The following is a 23914-nucleotide window of genomic DNA, read 5'->3' on the forward strand; positions in this document are numbered from 1 at the left end:
CTTAAACTAAAATAAGCCATTCTCTCTTAGAGAAAACGTCCACATGCTCTCTGAAGAAAGGCAGAGGATAATGCTGTTGGAACGAGTAAGTGCATCGTTTTCTTGAAACACAGGGTTTAATAAATACGTTCACTCCGGGATGCAGTGAAGTAAACCTTACGCTGAAAGCAGACTTGTGTTTTTAGATTAGGTTTTTTTTTTTTTAAATTAATTTTTTTGTCTGCACCGTGTGGCTTGTAGGATCTTAGTTCCCCAACCAGGGCTCAAACCGGGCCCTGGCAGTGAAAGTGCTGAGCCCTAACCACTGGACCGCCAGGGACTTCCCCAAATTAGATCTTTTTTAACAGTTATTTTTGTGGTTACTTTCGAGAAGTCCTGTCATCTCTGATCCAAGCGGCCAGGAACAGTTCAGGATTCAGCAATGCAATAGAAGTGTGAATTTCACTTACTAATTTCAAAAAACAAAATATTAACTATTTTCCAAAGTAGGGCACAAGTAGAATATGGGAATAATGAAGAAAAGTTCGGGTTTTTATAGTGATTAATTGAAGTGAAGAGAAAAAATGGTAATAAGGGGTTTCTTCTCAGCTGCAGACTTTACACATCTTTGTTCAGAGACCACTTTTCATTGCTGAGGCTTTGAAGATTTTTAACACTTTAGCTCCCTACGAGATAACCGTCTGATAAGGACTCAGAGTCAGAATTGTACAGATTTGTGCTCTTGCACGTGTGCTCTTGTTAGTGAAGGTTCATCAGCATCTGCTGGCACGAGTAGTATAATTGCAGATTCCTCCTCTTGGGCCCGACCTCCTAACAGAGCCTCTGGGGATGGATCTCAGATAGTTACTGCGTATTTACAAGGTCACAAGTGGTTCTAATGCATATTAAACTTTGAGAATCCTTGGCTTAAGGAAATAAACCTAAAATTGTTCTTATTCTCTTTTAAGCCAGTAAATAAGACAGTTGGAAAGGATTCCTAGAAAAGAATGTCCCCACAAACCTTTTATGGTAGAACCAGACTTGAGCACGCAGACTATATTTTCGAGCATAAACCAGGGGTCTCTCTTTCCCACCCCTGCAGACACTACAGTTGAAAGAAGAAGAAAACAAGCGGTTGAATCAGAGACTGGTAAGGTCTTCTCGCCCAGTTGATCTTGACATTTAAACTGTTTGCATTGCATTTCATTATAAAGATCAGAAGGCTGTGTGGCGTGATTAGTTCTTTCCTGGTAGTTTTCGTTGAGCTGCGCTGGTCACTGATGACAGTTGACTCTTAAGCCTGACCACATGCACTGTCTCAGTCTTACGATGTTAAAAGCAGCCGGCAAAATCCAGATTGTCTTTTCTGATTATTAATAAGCTATAATCTCTTCGGATTGCATAATTACACGTGTTTATAATGTCAGGTTGGGGCTCTTGGTTAAGTGCGCAGGTAGTCAGAACTGCTCCTCACGAGGCTCTTGGCGCGTCCGCCCGGAGGTGTGTGGAATCAGCACGTTCTGTCCGTCACGGATTTTCTTTCTTTCTTTTTTTAACTCAAGGTGTTTGAACCTGACACCTTGCCTGAGACCCTGCGTGGCCCTCTGAAGTGCCGTGGCTTTCCTCTAGCCTGTGAATCTAGCCAAGTGCTTGATGAGTCAGTTTTACAGTCAATCTTTCCTGCTTTAATAAAGCAATTGCTTCATTTTTCAAATTCTGGTGATGACAGTTCATGAGGAAATAGGAACAGTTTAAGGCCTGTGTTCAGGACTTTTGAAAAATTTTAAGGTACAGATTAGAATTGAGTTTTTTTTTTAAATAAAGTGTCTTGTAGGGAGACATCTGTGCTTTCTTTCGTTTGCCTTTTTTAACTTGAACAGCAAAAATTACGTATTAATTCCATGGCTCTGCCAGACTGTCAGTCATGAATTTATCACCAAAACAATTCTTCGAAGGCTATTTGCTGTTTCCGTGAGTGAAGCAAACCCTTTTCAAGGAGCCTTGGAGGAGTTGCCTGCGGCCACTGGGGACGCTGCACGGAACATACATGCTCCACGTGTGCTCTGTGCAGCGTCCCCAGTGGGATGGACGCTGTGCTGGGCGAGGGTTTAGGCACTTTGTTCACAGGTGTGCTCCTGGCACCCGGAATAGTAGGTGGTGCACAGCACACAGCAGATGCTGGGGAAAGGCTTACGAGGGAAAGGGTCTGGTCCTTCAGGTCCCCGCGAGCGGCGCCTCCGGGTCACTCGCACTTTCCTGTCGATTGCCAGCTGTGTTCAGCCAGGGCTCCCTCACGTCTAAGCCCTCGTTTGTAACAAATACGTGGAGAGCTCAAGCTTTTTTAAGAAAATCTAAACAGAGTTGAATACAGTCTGAAAAATGGATCATTAAACTTGTTCTCACTGGCAGCATGTAGACTATTTGGATGATTTTGAAGACAGGTTGGAATACACTTTTAGGTCTTTCTAGTCAGTATTTGTTGTTTTCTTTCTCTTTTGTTTTTAAACATTAATTGAGACCCTTCGTAGTGTTCAAAGGGAAATGGAAGAAATTCTGAGCGTCAGAATTAAACTTACGAACAAAGAGAAATCCATTTTTTCTGTCCTTGATATGTGTGGTTATAACTGGGCCCACACTGCTTGGGAGGGATACCGTGAGACCCATGTCCCATGTATCATGTGACAGTGTGAGAAATGTGCGGAAGCCTGACTGAGGAGCGGAGAGTCCCGGCCGAGCTGAGGCAGCCACAGACCAGTTAGCCTGTCCCGTCCCATCCTGTCGTGTCCCCTGCGATGCTCACTGTGGGGGGGGGGGGGCAGGGGGGCAGCCCCTTCCTTGTGTCATGCTTGCTCGGAAGAGTGGGTTTTAAACTCTTTTCGAAAAACATGTCTCCTTCCTAGTGATATTTTTTAGGATTAAATATGTATTTATAAATAAAATTCTATATTCAGTCTTTAATCCAGCCAAACCTGATTAAGAAATAACATAAGTAAAAGTGTAGGTAAATTTGTCCACTGAAAGTAATTGTTGAAGGAAAGGAATTACATTAATGGAGCAGAGAAGTTTGGACCCTGAAACCTGGGACACAGACGTGAATGTGTGTCACGTTGGAAGAAGCGTTTGCAGTGTGGACCTAGTAAGTACATCGAGAGAACACGTTACTTGTGTAAGCTTTGTGAACTGTTCTCTCTCTAGATGTCTCAGAGCATGTCGTCCGTGTCCCCAAGGCATTCGGAAAAGATAGCTATTAGAGAGTAAGTATTTGATTTGTATTTTGTGCTTTTTTCTGTGAAAATGATATACCGAACTGAGTAGTATTGAATTGTCAATGAAAATGTATTTCAATGGCTATAATCTTTCAACTTCAGGTTCAGTCAGCTGAGTGTTTTGTACTCATTCGTAGTTAACATTTTTTTTTATTGAAAAGCAAGGTTTTTCTAAATTATTCTGGGAACATTAGGATTGTACTCCAAGTCCTTCCTATCATAGCTGTAATTATCACTTACACATACATTCCTGAAGCCTTTGGATTCTACTTCCTTTTCAGCTGGTGCCACCTCTCTTAAATCCCGTTTATCACCTTAGTCTTTTTCATTTTAGATTGGGGAATCTTGATATTTGAAGTTGGAACGTTTCTTCATTCTTATTTCTCAGACTTCATTTTATTGATATGCTACAAATCCATAATACACTGTTAAAATTATCACTTGAATAACTTAATAGACAATATTCCAGGACCAAATTACCCCATAGTAATGTATTGATTTTTGGCATGGGCTACTGGAAGGGAGGGTGTCTGATAAAGCATTGTTAGCAGCTTGTGAATACTGGTCATTTCTTCTCTACTTGTCAGGACTGACTTAAAAATAAATAAGACCCTCTGTTTTGTCCGTAATAGATCCATCGACCATATGTCTGGTTATCAGGCACTCCCGGTTACTGATCTTTAACTTCTCGTTAGACTTTTATCTTTTCTCAGTGATTTGGAAGGGCTGGGTGTATCAGTCTTTATCTGCCAGCTGTATGTCAAGTCAAATCAATATAAGGTTTTTCAAAGATTAGAGAGAGATGAGCTTAAAAAAAAAAAAAAAAAAAACTGCCTCAGAGAGGCCCTATCTTCCTTTTTTAAGGTATTATCCTCCAAAACAGTGCCTGTCACATCTTTTTAGGCAGGCAGTTAAGTGTAGAATAAATAATTAGTGGATGATAGACTGTTAACTTTTTAAAGTTTCCCCAGTGATGTTAATGATTTATTAGGTGTAGGACCCACTAAGTTATCTTAGATCTAGGTTAACTTTGAACTGATATTCCAAACGACACTTCGACACTTCCGAAGGACCCTGGAGAGACAGACACCAGCTGAGACACCCTAGGCGGTCACACCTACTCTCTCCTTCTGCGCCCTCCTTGCTGGCTTCACCCCGAGTCGGGCTGTTGACTTGTTTGAGCCTAACTAAGTACATGCAGCTGGTTCAGTTGGGTTTTCTTTCAAATTGAGGAGACTACTTGGAGACCGGAGAAGTAGTATAAGGTAGTTCTTTCTCTCCCACTGTGACTAAGTTTGCTCCCCCAATTTATGTTTTTTATTGTAAAATGAAAGATGAGGATGAATGCCTTCTTTCTATACTAGATGCACTATAATGGGTATTCTTTATCTCCCCCTCACCCAAGCCTGTTTTGGGTTGTGTTCTTTTAAACAGTAGATTTATTGGAAATTTTATGTTTAAAAATTTTGGGTCTTTGGCGGTTGCTCGCGTTAGCCTTTGAGCGTCTGTGTGTGTCCAGCATTCCCGTGAGGGCCTGGGTAGAGTAAAAAACAAATCATGTAAGTATGAAATTTCCTATTGCATTGTTAATTGGATGTTTCGTTGAACGTTGCAGAATCAAGGTGACTCCTCAGATCAATGAAATCATTCCTTTGTTCAGTTTTCAGGTGGGAGATCTGGTCCTCATCATCCTGGACGAGCGCCATGACAATTACGTGCTCTTCACCGTGAGTCCCACCTTGTACTTCCTGCACTCAGAGTCGCTGCCTGCCCTGGACCTCAAACCAGGTGAGGGGGGTAAGTGTCACATCTGTAACCAAAACAATAAACCTAGAGTGGAGAGAATATATGAAATATTTTTCTCCCACGTTGTCTAATGATGTCAGAATTAAGTAGGTGAGCAGGAACTCTGCCTTATCAGGTTTTTGTTTGTTTGTTTTTCTAAAATCTTCATTATCCAGATTATTGTTCCTGGATTCTGCTGATGCAGTTGGGTCAAGTATCTCATACTCTAGCAATAGCAGAATTACACTGTCAAAATTCTCATACCTATTTAAGCTTCAATATAACATGCTCACTTGTTTATAAGGGCATTACTTGTTTTGGCAAAAATAAATTATTTTAAATTATAAGGTGTCTTTTCTCTCCTATTTATCATCCTGTTTCTACCTTTTTCTTTCATTGACCTTGTCAGTAATTTTTTTTAAAAAGGCAGTAAGCTTTGTTAAAGTATACTAAATTACAGTTAGTATATTACTATCATCGATTGCATTAATCTTTAAAGAACTCAAAGAGAACCGAATAGGTGCCCTGGGATACTTAGGCTAAATGGAATTATTCAAACACAAGACTGTGTGTCCGTTTGGTTTGATGTTCCTGTTTGAAATGACTTGTGAACATGGTCATATGCCCGTTCTCTGAAGTAGGCCACACACGATCACACCACCATGGCTGTTGGTGGTGGGTTATGTAGAATGTGACCATGAAAAATGAGAAAAGAAGCTTGCAATTTAATTTACTGGTTTTGTACCTTGAAAACAATGAACTTGATTTTTTTTCTTTAATTTTTTTGGTAGGTTTTTTGTTTTTCATTTATTTAGACTGATTTGAAAATGGTTTTTAAATTTACCAAAAAAGATGCATAAATAAGGACAGTATAAAAAAGCCCGATATCCCTTCGCCCAGAGTCACCTGCTGTTAACGTTCTGCCCCATTTGCATTACCTCTGCCTGTGCACGTCTGAATGTACTGATCCACAGCTGTACGCAAGCAGGCGCACGTTTGTTTCCAGGCAAAGTGACATCCTGCCCCTTGAGCTACTTCACTCTGCATTTCCTAAGAACAGAAAGGGTTCAGTGTTTACATCTAGTAGCCGCTCACCGTCTACCGCGCGCATTTGCATTGTGAAGACTCTCACAAGTCCCACAGAAAAGAATTTATTTAATAGTCTTACTTTACCACAGAACTCAGGCCCCCTATTTTCCTCTTCCTCCATCCCTCCCTCCATCCCTCCCTCCCTCCTTCCCTGCATACATACATGCATACATACGTACATGCATACATACAGAACAGGATGCCAGTTGGGGTAATGCTGCCTACCGACTCCTTGCCCAGGGGGTGTGTGGGTGACCAGGGCGTTGTTATGCCCATGACGGGGACTCATCACTCCTTGGACATGAGTGTTAGATGATTCTTTTCAGAAATTGTGAATTAGCCTTGAAGGGCTCTATTAGTCCTTAGACTAATATCCTGTGGTCCAGGAGCGTTTTTATCTTTGTATCACATGGTAGTGTCTGTATGTTCATTTCAGATGGTTTATTCAGGATATCTTTTTTATATATCATGCCAAGTAAGGTTTATGGAATAAAAAATCAGTTTTAGCTTCTCAGAGGCTTTACCCTTAACAGATAATTTATTGGTCGAATACTTTTGGAATCAGCTCTTTTATGACAACTTCTCTTCCGATGAATTTTAAAAGAGAATGAGTATTTATCTCTTACATACTTTGCCGTGTGAGAACTAGCTTTTTCATCGTGTCTCCTTCCACATTTTTTTATCTCCCCTCCACACAAGTACTGCCCTTTAGACTTTCTTTCATCCTTATTAGTTATTTATTGTGCACTGACTGGGTTTGCATTGCGGTGCCAAAAAGAAAAGAGAAGACAATGCTTTGCTTTGAACCTAGAATATAAATTTTGTCTGTGTAACTGTCTGCTTTCAGTAGCAGAAAAGGTCATGTGTTAGCACTTTCAGTAGGTGGCACTGCTGAGCTAATTTAGAATTCCTAGGTCTATTTGTTCATGATTTGTACTCAGATTGTGTTTTTGTTTCTTGAACTTTGTCAGTTCTGTGATTTGACTTACCATCTGCACTTAATGAGTAAGTGAAGCCAAAATTAGTGGTTGAAAAGTAAAGCGAATTCCGTTTTGTTTTATAAATCACTATGCATTTCTGTGATTTCACTCTCAGAATGTCATTAAACTGTTGTGACTCGGGCAGTTACGTTTTCATGAATAATTATAGTTGTACTTTCAAAAAGAATTTAATGGTTTGATTCCATAGCTTCAGGTGCATCTCGAAGACCATGGGTCCTTGGAAAAGTGATGGAGAAGGAGTACTGTCAGGCCAAAAAGGTAAGCCCATCGTGGGACGTGGACCTAGGAGTTTAAGAAGATTCTCAGGATGCTTTATGCAGAACAGTGCTCTTCTTGGCCTTCTAATTCACTTGAACTAGGCCTGAATTTAATGAGTGTGAGTTTGCACCAGCAATTTTATGAATATTTATGTGATTTACCTTACAGTAGTAGAGGTAGATGGCCAGCAAGCTATCAACATATCCAGGAAAACTACAACAAGTTTCTGTTCTGAGTATTAAATTACTAGTGTTTTCATGTGCTAAAAAAGGAACACAACATAACTGGTGATTGATCTGTTTGTAGGTAGAGCTGATGTTTCCTTACTTTTATAATGCTACCCCCAGTGAAGAAAGGTAATGTGAGATATTGATGGCTCAGAATGCACCTGACTGATGTCGGCAGCGTCCGTGCTGTAGAGTCAGAGCAGTGAGCAGTCTTCCTAGCTCGTTTGTGGACCCTGTGCGCCAAAACAGCAATAGAACTTGATCTGTGTGTTGTTGAGGTTTCTTTGATGTTTAAAATAATAACATATGGCTCACTTTGTACTGTATTATTTAGCAGTGATTACCGACCCTTCCGTCAGTATTAGTGGCTCGTCTGTTATATGCTCATCTGGTGAGGGACGGATCTGTGTCCTTTGAAAAAGACACCCCTCTTCCCACAATGATCGAGCATGGCATAGTGTGGTAGGATGGTACCTCTGTAGTTTGGTTTAATCACCCTTTTCTTTCTGTCTTAGGCACAAAACAGATTTAAAGTTCCTTTGGGGACAAAGTTTTACAGAGTGAAAGCTGTGTCATGGAATAAGAAAGTATAATTTTGGAAGAAATTGAGACATTCTGTGACGTTTTTCTGATTTGTCCCAACAGTGCTCATTCATCACTCCAAAAACAGCAGGCCATCTTTTTATATACAAGTCAACACGACAGCATACTTCTTTCGTGTATATCATTTACTTTCTACCTGGCTACATTTTAGGAACAATAAATTCATCAAAACCCTTGGCTGAGTTAAAATGGTTTTGTTTTTGTTTTTCTACCCAAGTAACTCTAGAAATGCGGACCAAACTAGTTCACCTTCTCAAAGGGCACACCCGTGCACTGTGGTTTATGATCAGCCATATTCTTTGCCTGTTACATATACCTTAGCTTGAACTTAGATATTCAGTGTTAGTTGTTATTACCAGCATTTGTCCTTTTGTGAAATCAATATCAGAAGACTTGCACTCTTTAACACATTCTTTATAAAATGTATAAATTCTTCAAAACTATTTAAGGAGGAGTGTCACTGCATGCAGATAATCATAATTTTGAGTTTGCCTCTGTAGATTACTAAAACAAATCGTTTCATTTATTTTTTTAATGCCCTTTGATGTTTCCAAACAAGAAGGAACTCTAATTTGATTGACTGACTTTACGATCAGCCATAATCAGCAATCTTCAAAAGCACTTTGAACAGATTGGTCGCCTGGGTTCTACAGGGAGGAGTGTGCTAGTGGTGGTTTCTCAAGCAGCACACAGACCTTCCCGACACTTTATTATTCTGTTGAGAAGAATCATATTGATGAGGTTGTAATTCATGGTTCAGTTTCAGAAAAAACATATTCATTGTACATTAACCATTTAGAGGTCATTTAAATATAACAAAATGTTGTATTGTAAAAGACATGTAGAATTTTAAAACAATAAAGATTTGAACCTGTAAGTGTGTGTGCCTTTTAAAGAAGGATACATGTTTAATATATTTGAGTGATTGCTGGGAAGTGTGAAAAGCTTGTTCTGTATCATATCAAAAGAGAAACATGTTTATTACAAAAATGTTCTTTAACTATATGCTATGTAACAGGGTAAAACAGTGTTACGTAGAGTAGAGTTGTGTGAAGCCGATCTTTAGCTAAGTGGCCACGGAGCAGGGGTATTTAAATGAGTAGTTGAGTTGGTTGAGACTTGTTTCAGGTTTGTTGCTAGAGAACAATAATAAAGTGTTTCTTTTTTTCAGAAAATATTTAATTTCTTCGTAAAAATAAGTTAAATATTTTTTTAAATATGTATGTCTAATAGTACAGAAAATGGAATAAACACCATAGTGTATAGAAAACTGAATTTGACAACATACTAATGAATAAATGAACAAATGATTTCACATGTTTCTATTCAATCCTTCCATTACATCTTCACGCAGAGAATGTCAAAGCACTGAAGAACTTTATATGCAGAGTGGTCCTGCTGAGCAGTGGTTGGTCTGAATGACTCTGCTGGGGGCCTGTTTGACTTGAGATTTCACGTGGTCATTGTGCCGTGGGGCTGTGGGCTGACGTGTGACATCTCAGGAGTGTCGCTCTTTAACGTTGGCTTCTGTTGCTTAGAGTTTTTCTTATATCCCTTTTCATATCCATGCTATCATTGGTCACATAAACCTTCACAAAGCGAACAGAAAGAAAATGCAGTTTTCATAGTTAAAAGGAAGAAAAATGAAGCCTGGTTGAGTCCTTACCATTGGGTCGTTGAGGTGAGCCTTGGCGTCAGAATGTCCACGCTTCAGTCCCAGATCTAACTTTAATTTTGGCCAAGTTGCATAAACTCTGAACCTCAGTTTTCTCATGTATAAAATGGTGTAATAATAAGACCTACCTCGTAGGGTTATTTTGAAAATTAAGTGATGAAAATTATAAAGGGCTTTGAACAGTTTCAGATAAACAGGTTAAGTACTGAATAAACATTAGCTATTATAAAGATTTCTTTATCAGAATCTGTAAATTCACTGTTCAAACTCGAGTAGAAATGTAGCTCTCTTTATTATGAGAATGAAAGTTTAAGTCACATTTAACTGCAAGTAAACTTTAAGCTTACGTGAATTACGTGGATAGTTTTATTTTTGCAAGAGTACCTGGATATCCTAAGAACAGAATGAGCAAAAATTATACAAACTTTCATTTTTATTTATTTAAAAAAATTATCATGGTATAAAACATGTACGTGCTTTCAAAAAAATTAATATGCCCTTAAACCCCTGTCCTATTTCCCAGTTTTGCCATGTGGAAATAATTTTGCTTGTTTGGCCTTTTTTTTTTTTTATGTGCCAGACTATACGACTATACTGGTATTTCTCGATAAATCAATTTATATTATCAGTTTACTTTCTCATAGGATACGAAGATTTAGTTACATCACAAGAACCTTTCCTGAACTGTATATTACTTTCTAGTTGGTTCATTAGCATTTACATTATCATGACTTTTTTTTTAGTAGGCATCCTAAGTGGGTGTTTTATGTGCTTGTGGGGCATTTGTATATCTTTGTTGGAGAAATACCAGTTCAAGCACTTTGCCCATTTTTTTCAGATGTCTTTCTGTTGTTGAGTCGTAAGAGTTTTTTATATATTCTGGATACTAGGCTCATATGATTTACAAATATTTTCTCCCATTCTGTACGTCATCTTGTCAGTTTCTTGATAATCTCCTTTGATGTGCAGAAGTTTATCATCTTGATAAAGTCCAATTGAATTTTTTTTTTGCCTATGCTTTTGATGTCATATCTAAGAGTTTTGTGGTATGAACTCATATTTAGATTGTTGAGTCATTTTAAATTGACTTGTGTATTTGGTGTGAGGTAGGCGTCCAACTTCATTCTTTTGTATGTGGATATCCAGTAATCCCAGTACCACCTGAAGAAACTTTTTTTCCTCCAACTGAATTGTCGAAAATCATTTGACCATTGACGTATGGGCTTATTGCTGGACTCTCAACTCTGATTCATTGCGGGGTGTGTGTGTGTCCTTAGTACTGCAGTCTTCACTATATTGAGTTTTATAGTAAATTTTGTTATAAGTTTTAAAATCTGGAATTATGAGTCCTCCAACTTTGATCCTCTTTGAACATTGTTTGACTCTTTAGGGTACATTGAGTTTCCACATGATTTCTTTTTTTTTTTGCCACGCCGTGAGGCATGCAGAATCCTAGTTCCCTGACCAGGGATTGAACCTGTACCCCTTGCAGTAGAAGCATGGAATCCTAACCACTGGACAACCAGGGAATTCCCTCCATATGAATTTTTGAATTGGTTTCTCCATTTTGGAAGAATGACTTGGAATTTTGTTAAGGATTGCATCAAATCTGTAGGTTGCTTTATGGCAGTACTGCCAATCTTTTTTTTTTTAATTAACTAATTAATTAATTTTTGGCTGTGTTGGGTCTTTGTTGCTGTACGCGGTCTTTCTCTAGTTGCGGCGAGCAGGGGCTACTCTTCGTTGCGGCGTCCGGGCTTCTCATTGCGGTGGCTTCTTGTTGCGGAACACGGGCTCTAGGTGCGTGGACTTCAGTAGTTGTGGCATGTGGGCTCCATAGTTGTGGCTTGCGGGCTCTGGAGCGCAGCCTCAGTAGTTGTGGCACGCGGGCTCAGTAGCTGTGGCACACGGGCTTAGTTGCTCCACAGCATGTGGGATCTTCCTGGACCAGGGCTTGAACCCACGTCGCCTGCATTGGCAGGCGGATTCTTAACCACTGCGCCACCAGGGAAGTGCCTGTATTGACAATCTTAGTATTGTCTTTCAGTTCATAAATACATGATGTCTTTCCATTTATTTATATCCTCTTTATTTTAGAAACATTTTGTAGCCTTTGGTGTACAGTCCTTTTTTAGTTAAATTTATTTTTAAGTATTTTATTCTTTTGGATTTTGTAAGTGGAATTGCTTCCTTAATTATCAGATTATCTGCAAATAGAAATTGTTCTACTTCTTCCCTTCCAATTTGGATGCCTTTTATTTCTTTTTCTTGCCTGATAGCTCTGGCTAGAACTTCCAATACTGTGTTGAAAAGAAGCAGTGAAAATGAGAATCTTTGTGTTCCTATTTTAGAGGGAAAGCTTTCAGTCTCTCACCATTATGTATGCTACTCACTGTGGTGGGTTTTTCACGTATGGCTTTCATGTTGCGGAAGTTCCCTTCAGTTTCTAGTTTGTTGAATGTTTTTAATCACAAAGCAGTGTTGAAGTTTGTCCAATGCTTATTCTGTATTAATTGAGATGGCCATGTGTTTTTCTTGTCCTTCCTTCTGTTAATGTTATGTGTTACGTTGATTTTCATATGTTGAGTCATGCTTGCATTCTGGAATAGACCTCCCCACCCCACCCGGTGGTCATTTTGTGTAATCCTTTTAATCTGTTGAATTCGGTTCCTAGAATTTTGTTGAGGATTTTTGCATCTTAAATGGAGGGACACATTCTCTGGATACTAATCCACCATCTTTTGTGACGTCACTATTGGATTGATCCTTTTAAAGACAAGAAAACAGGTTTGGAGTGATTAGTGACTTGGCCAGTGTCTCAGAACTAGGAGCTCAGTGAGAATCACATCATCACTGCTGACTTAGCATAATGTTCTTCCAGTTGAGGGAGAGAGAGGAAAGCCCCAAAGCCCTGGGTTTATGGCTCAGTTTATTCCGATGGTTGGAGTCATTTACATGAATTCCATTTCTTTCAGGCATTGGCCTGAGAGAACAAACACAGATGGAAAGATATATATTTGCTAGAAATTAGGACTATACATTTATCATAAGTGCTCTGAAGTGGATCGTTTATATCCTCCTTCCTGCTTACTCAAAGTTGGGAGTCGAGAGGTCTTGTTTATTTTTAAAATGTCTTTGTGCATATATGTTTATCAAAGTACAACTCCCTTAAAAAATGCTGTGGGTTTCCTATAAAACTGTTTGGAGTTCCCTAAATGTCCTTTAAAAGCTAAATCGTGATTCACACAGACGTCTCTGGAATAGTGAAGTGCTCTGGGAAAAATCTCTTAAGATGCTTAAGAACTCCTTTGTGTAGCTGAGAGGATTTTCTAGGTGCTGGCGTAACCCTGAAGTCTTAATAATGGGCATAGCAGTTACAGTCTTGATTTGATCATATGACCCAGGAACCATTTCGTACTTTGAGAATCTTCAGCTCTGGAGAGAGTGGACCCAACCTTACAGGTCCTGTGTCTTCTATATTTTTGCTGAACTCTTCTTGCAAATGAAAAGTTCCTTCTCTCTTTCATGTGCCTCTTCCCATGCCTCATACAGAGCTGAAGGAAACCAGTGGACACTTTGAACATTTCTTAGAAAGTTTCTTAGCCAAAAACACACATTTGCTAGTTTTGCCAGTTGTTTTGCTACTTAAAGATGTAACTCACCATCTTTCCAGCTTCCAGTAGCAGTTTTGCTTTTCCAACCTTCACGGACAGTTAGTTCCCTGTTCTCCCAGGCTTGTCAGGCAGTGCCAGGCGTTCTGGGTTTGGGGTACCAGTTTCTGTGTCAAGTACATTGTAACTGCACATTCAGTGAGCAGTGGCGTAAAGTATCGTTCATTTGCTTTACGTGGCGTGGCTGCAGTCGTCTGTCAGTTCACTTCAGAATGGCTGACATCGCTCAGTTGGCTGGAACTGAGTTAGGGTCACCGGGGATGCCTTGGTTCCTTATGTGTCCTGTCACAGTGCCCTGGTTTCTAAATAGCGGCTGCAGGGCTGCAGTATTCCTAAAAGAGGGGGCAACAAAGTCGGAGGCTTGGAAGTCAAATTATGTCACCTCTACCGCAGTCTTCTGATCATACTGAGTGACTGAGCCACAACTCAAAGTAGAGGAGTAGCTGTTGGCCTTTAATGTTAGGCATAAACGTCCTTGAAGATTTTTCTTCTTAAAGCATGTGATTTAATGATGCCTAAAGCAACAAAACTGAACACTGTTTTGTTTTTTAAGATTTTTTTGATGTAGACCATTTTTAAAGTTCTTATTGAATTTGTTTACAGTATCGCTTCTCTCTTGTGTTTTGGTTTTTTGGCCGTGAGGCATGTGGGATCTTAGCTCCCCAACCAGGGATCGAACACGCACCCCCTGCATTGGAAGGCAAAGTCTTAACCACTGGATCGCCAGGGAAGTCCCCAATACTGTTTGCTTTAAAATCTAATTTTCATAAATTTCCCCTTTTACTTAAACACTTACTAGTGATGACTGGGAAGCAGTTTAAAATGTTATTAATGTCCATTAATTGATGGCTTTTATGTTAGTCATACTCTTAGAATATAAGCAAGCCATCTTTGGCTGATTCTGAAAAACACTTCGTATAATTTATAATCTTTAAGGGTAAGATGGAAATTCAAACAATTCCTAACATAGTGGTAATGAGACATCCTGTCAGCTGTAAGCTATTTGGTTTACATACTTCTTAGGTGTCTCAGACACCACCGAGGTTGAGCCCCACCTGATTGTTTCCTTCTCACCTTAAGATAGATGAGGCCTAGTAGCAGCATCACTTCCAGTGTTGGCGGAAACAAGCCTCCATATAACGAAATGGACCGTCAGTCCTCTACATACCCTTGTGGTGCAAGCAGTACGTGTGTGTGTGTGTGTGTGTGTGTGTGTGTGTGTCACGTAGGGACACTTCTGTCCGGGGTCTGCGCCTCACTAAAATGCTGGGCCGTCAAACCACTTTAACAGATGTTACCCTTTTCCTTCAGAGCAGGGCACTAGGCAGGAATCCTCCGTCGTCACTGTCACTAGAGTTTAATGGCAATTTAGGAAATTTCAACACTTTCAGTGGCGTTCAGGGACTATTTTTACAAACGTTATGTGTCGCTTCAGAAGGATCTCTCCAGTTTTGTGGACCCTAATAGCACAGATGCTTCTCTGACAGTCTAATTCTGAATTGATGCTGTAATACTTCTTAGACCGACTTAGGAATGCCACCAACTAATTCCCCCACTGGTCATAGTAGTAATGTTACTCAGTGAATAATTAACTAGGTGTCACTCGTAATCTCTTTGGAATTCTGTTTGGCCAGTGGGTGTCTGCTTAACCAGCTTAGGCTTTTAACATGAACTTGGTTTCTTAAAGAATGAGTTCTTACATAATTCCTACAGAAGTGTAAGGCCTAACCTTACAAGCATATATGATGCCTGAATTCTTGGCAATTTCAGTCACAGTCATACACAAGCTTATCTCTTCATCCTACCTGTTTGAGAAGTATGGTTTCTGGAGATGTCACTGTCTAAATAAGTGGTACTGCTTTTTTTTTTTTTTTTTTCTTTTGCATTATGCGGGCCTCTCACTGTTGTGGCCTCTCCCGTTGCAGAGCACAGGCTCCGGACGTGCAGGCTCAGCGGCCATGGCTCACGGGCCCAGCCGCTCCGCGGCATGTGGGATCCTCCCGGACCGGGGCACGAACCCGTGTCCCCTGCATCGGCAGGCGGACTCTCAACCACTGCGCCACCAGGGAAGCCGCTAGGTGGTACGACTTTTAAAACAGGTTGTACATGGTCTAGTCGGAATGCATACTTTTCCCTATGTTTTCATGCCACCATATACTGAATTAGGTCCTTTTAAAAAAGTAACATTTTCATGAATGTTACTCAGATTTAGGCTGTAGCATTGAAGAATACAGGGGAGCATGAATGAGCAACTTTTTCAACTATGGCAATGGCCATGTACGCTCTGGAAATCTTCCCAGAGGGCTCTTCTTACCAATTAGCACTAAAAGCAATTGTGCATAATTTAAAATATTTTGAGATGCCTTACAAATAATAGTATCATTATGTAATAAGTAAGAGCATTCAAAAATTATACACTCTACAAGAATTCTCTCATCACTCTGCTCCTGCCTTTTCCGTGGCGATCAGAGTGCTAGACAGAGGCCACCTTTCAACCTTGGTGCCTGCTACTTCCCAAGCATTTCTTTTTTTTTTCTTTTTTCTTTTTTTTTTTTTTTGCGGTATGCAGGCCTCTCACTGTTGTGGCCTCTCCCGTTGCAGAACACAGGCTCCGGACGCGCAGGCTCAGCGGCCATGGCTCACGGGCCCAGCCGCTCGCGGCATGTGGGATCTTCCCAGACCGGGGCACGAACCCGTGTCCCCTGCATCCGCAGGCGGACTCTCAACCACTGCGCCACCAGGGAAGCCCCCAAGCATTTCTATATTAACCAGTGATAATGTGAACCACTGTGTACTCCTTGAGACATTGGAGAGGCTTTTCAAACCATGAAGTTTTGATTTCTTGGAAAACTAACTGGCCATTTACTGTTAATCAGTAATCATGGTATTCTCAGCTGAGGGAGCTGAAACCTCACAGCATGAACTAAATGATAATTCCTAGTGGGTAGAGGCTTTTGGATATAACTGGAACGTCAAAACAGTTTCTCCACTTTCGAAGCATAAACGCTGTCTTCTTATTCCCTTTGAATTACTTATCACTTTCCTTCTATAAGCATGTCAGTGCTGCTGTCTTCTAAATATCTTTACGCAAAACTGTTTCCTAAATATGTATATATATACACACACATAGATATATATTTAAGAATCAGTAGTACCAATTTTTCCATGATTATGTATAAAGGCAGACCATGTCACAGGGGTCGTGGTTCTGGTATAAAGCAAAACCATGCTGATTTGTGGTGAGTAATATAGTTGCCAAGGGAACATAGGATACACGATGGTCCAGCTTAACTTTTCGACTACCATGTGAAAGCGATATGCATTCAGTAGAAACCGTACTTCGACTTTTAGATTTTGATCTTCTGGGCAGCGAGATGCGGTGGATCCCCTCGTAAATGCTGGGCAGGGCAGCAGCAGCTCCTGTCACCAAGAGGTCTCCAGGGTGATCCACTGATGCACTGGCAACCGTTCTGTTTTTTGCTTTCAGTACAGTGTTCAGTAAACCGCATGAGATAGGCAGCGTTTTAGTATAAAACAGGCTCTGTGTGAGGTGATTTTGCCCAGCTGTAGGCTAACGTGAGTGTTCTGAGCGCATCTGAGGGAGGTGAGGCTGAGCTACGGTGTCTAGTACGTTAAGTGTATTCAATGCCTTTTCCACTTGAAATATCTTCGACTTAATGCTGGGTTTATCAGGATGTAAACCCAATGTAAGTCAGGGAAGATCTGTAGTAATAGATGAAGTCTTTCTCTTGTTGGAAGCCATACATCCACAGCCTCTAAGACTTTCCAGATGACTAATGCATTTTTTCTCTAAACTTTTCTAATTTTATTCAAGTTCTAGGGATGCCTGCATGTGTTCTCTGCAGTTGTCTATTAGAATAAGCAAACTTAAATTAGAAATACACAGATTATTCACAAAAATCTTGACAATTCCAACACTTCTGACATACCAAAATACCTGCTCAGTGCTCACTGCCATATTATTTCTATTTCGTTAAAAAATTACAGAGCTTGTCGCTAAAAGTTTATGATTAGAATGAAGTTCAGAAAGTTTCCATTAAATAAATGCCTGACATCAAAATGATTCTGCTCTTCAGGCAACAGCGAAATTCAAAATTTGATTGGGGTTAGAGGGACCAAAGCCAAATGCCTTCTACTTCACGTGCAGCGTTACTTAGGAGGGTGCAGTTACGAAATGGGAGATGACTGACATTTAGACTATCAATTTATTACAATTACTTTGCTCAGTATTTTCTCGTATATTTTTTTCAGCGTTTGGGGAGCCTCTATATTCAAGTTTCCCATAATAACAAAGTTGGATGTTACAGAAAGTGATGCGTGGTGGCTGTGATCCTTTCTGGGAGCAAGTTCTGTATGTTAATATAAGAGCACAAGCAGACCGTGTAAGGATAGGGTTTGTCCGACAAGAAGTGTGTTGACTGTTTCCTGCTTCATGATCCTCTTATAACAGGATGAACTGCTTTGCTACGGGGAGTCTTCCCGAGTGAATGCAGGGAGAGGAGGAAACAAGAAATCCATAATTTCACCGTTAAAGTCGCACATACTGCTGAACCTATGTTTATGGGAACCAGGTGCATTCTGAGATGGACTTAGACATTTTCACAAGGTATTAAGTATTCAGTGACCAAGTACTTGTAGAGAATTGAATTTGGTAAACTAGTCCCACTGGGTGCATCAGAGAAACTGTGATCAATACTTACATCAGGAGGTTTTTTTTTTAGTTATCGTGTGAAGAATATGTGTAATTTTATTTCTTAAAAATATCACAGCCAAAATATACACAAATATTTCTTCTTGTAGCTGTTGTTGCCTTCACAATCAAGAGCTAAAAATGTGCTTTTCTAATTAAAAGATAGTTTATAATTTGCAGTGCAAACACAGATAGCATGAATATCTATAATTATAATAAATGCCAAGATTAAAGACAAATGGATGTAACATTTTTTTTACTCATAAAAGGAAAAGGAAAAGTTAAAACCCCAGGTCATAGCACTAGCTGTTATTTATTTCCCTGAGATCTCATTTGTAGAATATTTCTAGTAGGTATCCATATATACAACCAGGAATATAGAAAATGAATTATGAACAATGCAAAATAAAGGCTCCTTGGGCATTCATGTAATTTCACTTTGTTTTCTGGATATTGGGTTAAGGGACATATTAAATTTTGTATTATTTTTTCTATTAGAAAAAGTAGATGTAATAGAATTTATAGTAAAAAGTGTCTGGATCACCATGGCCATTACATGGCCTACAGCTCTCTGCCGTCTTTGGCCTTATAAAGAGATGGAAAGTAAGTCAGGGAAAAGAATCAAAAGAACTCTACCAGAGCAAAAGCATTCATGTCTCCACCTAAAAATAGCATCTTGGGAAATGACTGTCTCCGGTCTCACAATCCAGTTACGGTTTCTGCTCACAGGGTAAAATGGAAAAGAAACAGAGTCCAGAAATAGACTCGCATATATACAGTCACCTGATTTACTAGAAAGGCACCATTGCAATTCAGTGGGGAAAGGATGGTCTTCTTAATAAAAGATACCAGATGCAAACTAAATGCACCTTGGCCCTGACTGCAGATTATGCACAAAATGTATTTGAAACACACAAAAAATGTATTTTGAAATGGATCATAAAATTAAATAGAAAAGGTAAAACAGTGAAGCTTTTAGGAGAAAAAAAATAGAAAAATATCCCTTTTTTTTTCCCCTCTGGGGAAGGACCAAAGAAAACATTAAAAGAAAAGATTGAGACATTGGATGTCATTGAAACTAAGAACTATTTATCAAAAGACCCCCTTAATTAGAGTAAAAAGACAAGTCACAGACTGGGAGAAGATATTTGCTGTACATGCATCTGACAAGGGACTAGTATCTAGAATATATAAAGAACTGCAAATTGATAAAAAAAAAAAGACAAGCTGATTTAAAAGTGAACAAAAGACTTGATGGGTTCATCACAAAAGAGGATAACCAATGGCCAATAAGCTATTAGCAAAGTGCTTATATCATTAATCATCAGGAAAATGCAAGTCAAAACCACGATGAGGTGCCACTACACACCCACTCGACTGGCTTAAATTCAAAAGACTAACAATACCAAGTGTTGACAAAGAAGTGAGACAATTGGAACTCTCGTACACTGCAGGGGGGAAGAGATTTGAAAGCACGGCAGTATCTTTTGAAAGTACACACTGCACTGACTTGGTAATCCCACTCTTAGGTATTTACCCAAGAATAATAAGTGCATATGTTTACCAAAAGATGCATACAATAATGTATAGAGATAAAACCTGGAAACACCCCAAATGCTTTTCAGTAAGAAATGGATAAATAAATTGTGGTACATTCACACAGTGGTGTATTATGTAGCAATTTATAAAAGAATGAGCTATCGGTACACATAAAAACATAAAGAAATATCACAGACATAACAATGAGTTAAAATGACAGATACAGAGATTTCATACTGAATGATTCCATTTGTATGAAGTTCAAGAATGGGCAAATGAACCATGCTGACACAAGTTAATTTTGTAGAAGGGCCCTGAGGGAGACTTCGTGGGTGCTAGAAGTATATATTTTCATTGGGGTGGGTTAAGTGGGTGTATTCACAGACTTCACTAAATGTGTGTTTCACCTCAACTTTTTAAAATAACTGCAATGGTTGATTTATGTATTTCTTCTATTTTGCCATATGTTGTTCTATGTATTTTTAGACTATATTGTTAGGTAGATCTATGTTCATAATTGTTACATTTTCTTGATATATTTTCCCATTAACCTTTATACAACATTCTTCTTTGTTTAGTGTGATGCTTTTAGTTTTAAAAAATACATTTTGTCTTATTTAATAGCTACCCTTGCTTTCTTTCAATCCATATTTGCCTGACATCTTTTTTCGATCTCTTCATTTTTATCCTTTCTTGCATTTTGTTTTACATAAAGTGTCTCTTGTAGAAAATATATTGATGGATTTTTAGAAAACATTTACTTTAAATATTGTTATTTTAGGACTTAATTCTCTTTCCTGATATTGGCAGAATTTTACTCTGCTTCCTTTTTATTTCTACTTGTGTAAAAGTTATACACTTAAAAAAATCTTTCTGGTGATTATCTGTAATTTATTAAGACCCACCTATATGCTTCATTTTCCCATAAATGTCTAAAGCTTTATTTATTTATATTTATTTCTATCTATGCTTTTCCCTAAATAAAACCTTTCCTCTATACAAAGTCTTAGCATGCTCATTAGTCCCTTTTGTTTCTCTTGACACTGCCTGTATTAGTGTTGTTCAGAGGTTTTTTCCCAAATTTTTTTAAAATTTATTTTATGTATTTATCTTGGCTCTGTTGGGTATTCATTGCTGCGTGCGGGCTTTCTATAGTTGTGACGAGTGGGGGCTACTCTTCGTTGCGGTGCGCAGGCTTCTCATCGTGGTGGCTTCTCTTGCTGCGGAGCATGGGCTCTATTGTGGCACGTGGGCTTCAGTTGTTGTGGCACGTGGGCTTCAGTAGTTGTGGCTCGCGGGATCTAGAGCGCAGGCTCAGTAGTTGTGGTGCATGGGCTTAGTTTCTCCACGGCATGTGGGATCTTCCTGGACCAGGGCTCGAACCCATGTCCCCTGCATTGGCAGGCGGCTTCCCAACCACTGCGCCACCAGGGAAGTCCCTTTCCAAATTTTTTGACAACATATTTCTTTCCTAGAAGTTCAAGGATTGAGCTGAATCAGAGAGCCAGGTTCACCATCTTTTCCAACCTCGAAATAAATCTCTTTCTCTGTTTTTACATATAAGGACACTGATACTCACAGGGGTTAATGGAGTAGCTCAGGGTCAGGATCACAGATTCTGTCAATCACTCACCAGTTCAACAGTTACAGAGAAATGGAAATACTCGCAATTACCTCCTTTTCCTGGCTTCCCATTTCCTACCGCAGGCAGCCTCACTCCGCCTTCTCCCTCTCACTTCCACTGGGAGGTCCATGTGTCCCTCAGACCCTTGCTCAGTACTTACTATACACAAGTCATCGTGAGGGCGAGGGGGTGTGCTGGGGACAGTGTGTGTCCCCGGTGGACACGACCTTCCCGTTGGTCCCCAAATTCAAACGTGGTAAGCATCATATTGGACCACTGCTCTGAGGTGCTCAGTTCCCGTGGAGGATGTCTTAGACTTTTAAATGTGCTGTCTGCCCTTGTGTGTCTTTGTCTCGCGTTCATCACCATCCAGGCTGTGAGCCCCAGAGAGGCAAGAACGGTGCCTGGCAGAGGTGCTCAGAGCAAGCTTGCTCCCTCCTCCTCGGCTTGGGGAAGTCCTTTACCTCAAGTCTAAATCCAGCCTGACGCAGTTTTATTTTATTTTGTTTTATTGAAGTAGAGTTGATTTACAGTGTTGTGTCAGTTTCTGGTGTATAGAAAAGTGATTCAGTCATACTTTTTTTTTTTCAGATCCTTTTCCATTGTAGGTTATTGTAAGACATTGAATATAGTTCCCTGTGGTATACAGTAAATCCTTGTTGCTTATCTGTTATATATATAGTAGTGTATATCTGCTAATCCCAGACTCCTTATGTATCCCTACCCAACCTCCTTGGTAACCATAAGTCTGTTTTCTATGTCTGTGAGTCTATTTCTGTTTCGTAAATAAGTTCATGTCGTATTTTAGATTCCGCATATAAGTGATATCATATTTGTCTTTGTCTGGCTTGCTTCACTTACTATGATAATCTCTAGGTCCACCCATGTTGCTGCAAGTGGCGTTCTTTCATTCTTTTTTAATGGCTGAGTAATATTCCATTGTATGTATGTACCACATATTCTGTATCCATTCATCTGCCAATGGACACTCAGGTTGCTTCCATGTCTTTGCTGTTGTAAATAGTGCTGCAGTGAACATTGGGGTGCATGTATCTTTTTGAGTTAGAATTTTCTCTGGATATATGCCCAGGAGTGGGATTGCAGGATCATATGGTAGTTCTATTTTTAGTTTTTTAAGGAACCTCCGTACCGTTCTCCATAGTGACTGCACCGATTTACATTCCCACCAGCAGTGTAGGAGGGTTCCCTTTTCTCCACACCCTCGCCAGCATTTGTTATTTGTAGACTGTTTGATGATGGCCATTCTGACTGGTACGAGGTGATACCTCATTTTAGTTTTGATTTGGACTTCTCTAATGATTTGCAATGTTGAGCATCTTTTCATGTGCCTGTTGGCCATCTGTATGCAACCTCATGCAATTTTAGACTGCTGAACCCTTGGTCCATGTCTACTCACAGGAGGAACATGGTCAGAGAGGGGAGTTCAAAGGAAGACAATGGGGGAGGGCCGTGTTTTTCCTGTCGCCGGTACTTTGCAGAGCATGCAGTGCTCCGTGGCTAGCATGCCCAGGACACTCGGGGCTCAGGACAGATGATCTGCCCGATTCTGAGATTCAAGTTAAATCAAATTCAGTGGTGTAGCGTGAGCCTGTAGGAGGTGTGTGTGTGAACAGAGAAGGGCAGATCCACATCCAATGATGGGAAAGGACAAGAGAGCAATGACTTATTTTGCGTTTCTAAGCCCCTCCCCACATCGAGGGGCCTCCTTGGTCACCGTTGGGTGCCTGGTAGCACCGGATGGAACCCCACAAAGTGACCCTCGCCAGCATCTTGCGTCTCAGTCCTTGAACAAGACCTCTAGCAGCTCTCGTTGCCCTCAGCTAAACCCATCACCCAAGGCTGAAACACACCACAAGGGAAGAGCTGAGTCCCACACCCCTTTATAAAGCAGCGGAGGAAAGAGGCCCATTTAGCCAAACCAACACACTTTATAAATGTAGGCAGCTGGCTCGCTTGCAAAAAAAAAAATGAACCTAGTTGCCTGCCCAGAATAACATCCAGATGAACTGAAGATAGAAAATGTAGATTCCATTTAAAAAGCAGCCCAGTGATGGAGTTAAATACTTGTTACCACCCTGTAAGGGAGAAGAAGACTTTCTAATCTTACAAAGAGAAGAAATCACAAAGGAAAGGAAAAAAGCTAAACTTGTCTGTGCTAATGGAAAAGTATCTTCGGTGAATGGAATAATGGCCAGCAGCTCACAAAGAAATATTTTCTACAGTTACGATAAAGGCTTATTATCTTATGTAACTATAAATAAATACAAATTAATAAGAAAGTTACAGTACATGAATGGGTGCAGTTACTACGGAAGAAGCCAAGAAATTTTCTAAACAAATTGGAACCTGTTTTACTTTTTACCTTTTAAAAAGAGTGTATCAAAAGAGAACGTTGAAACTAAAACCGGTCTCCATGGCCTTAATCACACACTATATCCCGGCAGCTTTAATAGTTTAATCCCACC

The 23914-nt window shown here is 39.9% G+C and overlaps 1 protein-coding gene across 2 annotated transcripts in view; it reads left to right on the top strand.

The window, feature by feature from the left end:
• Positions 1 to 9523, top strand: part of RB1CC1 (RB1 inducible coiled-coil 1) — a 60331-nt gene extending 50808 nt beyond the window's left edge. The window contains exons 19-24 of one of the 2 annotated variants that reach the window (XM_067712341.1): positions 31 to 85; positions 1082 to 1129; positions 3175 to 3233; positions 4906 to 5042; positions 7308 to 7378; positions 8121 to 9523. In XM_067712341.1, the coding sequence (XP_067568442.1) occupies positions 31 to 85; positions 1082 to 1129; positions 3175 to 3233; positions 4906 to 5042; positions 7308 to 7378; positions 8121 to 8198 (448 nt within the window). In that variant the 3' untranslated portion in view covers positions 8199 to 9523. The remainder of the gene's footprint in view (positions 1 to 30; positions 86 to 1081; positions 1130 to 3174; positions 3234 to 4905; positions 5043 to 7307; positions 7379 to 8120) is intronic. The other variant, XM_067712340.1, reaches the window with a different exon arrangement.
• Positions 9524 to 23914: the final 14391 nt, after the last annotated feature.

This window comes from Pseudorca crassidens, chromosome 17 (assembly GCF_039906515.1).
Source record: "Pseudorca crassidens isolate mPseCra1 chromosome 17, mPseCra1.hap1, whole genome shotgun sequence".
NCBI lineage: Eukaryota > Metazoa > Chordata > Mammalia > Artiodactyla > Delphinidae > Pseudorca > Pseudorca crassidens.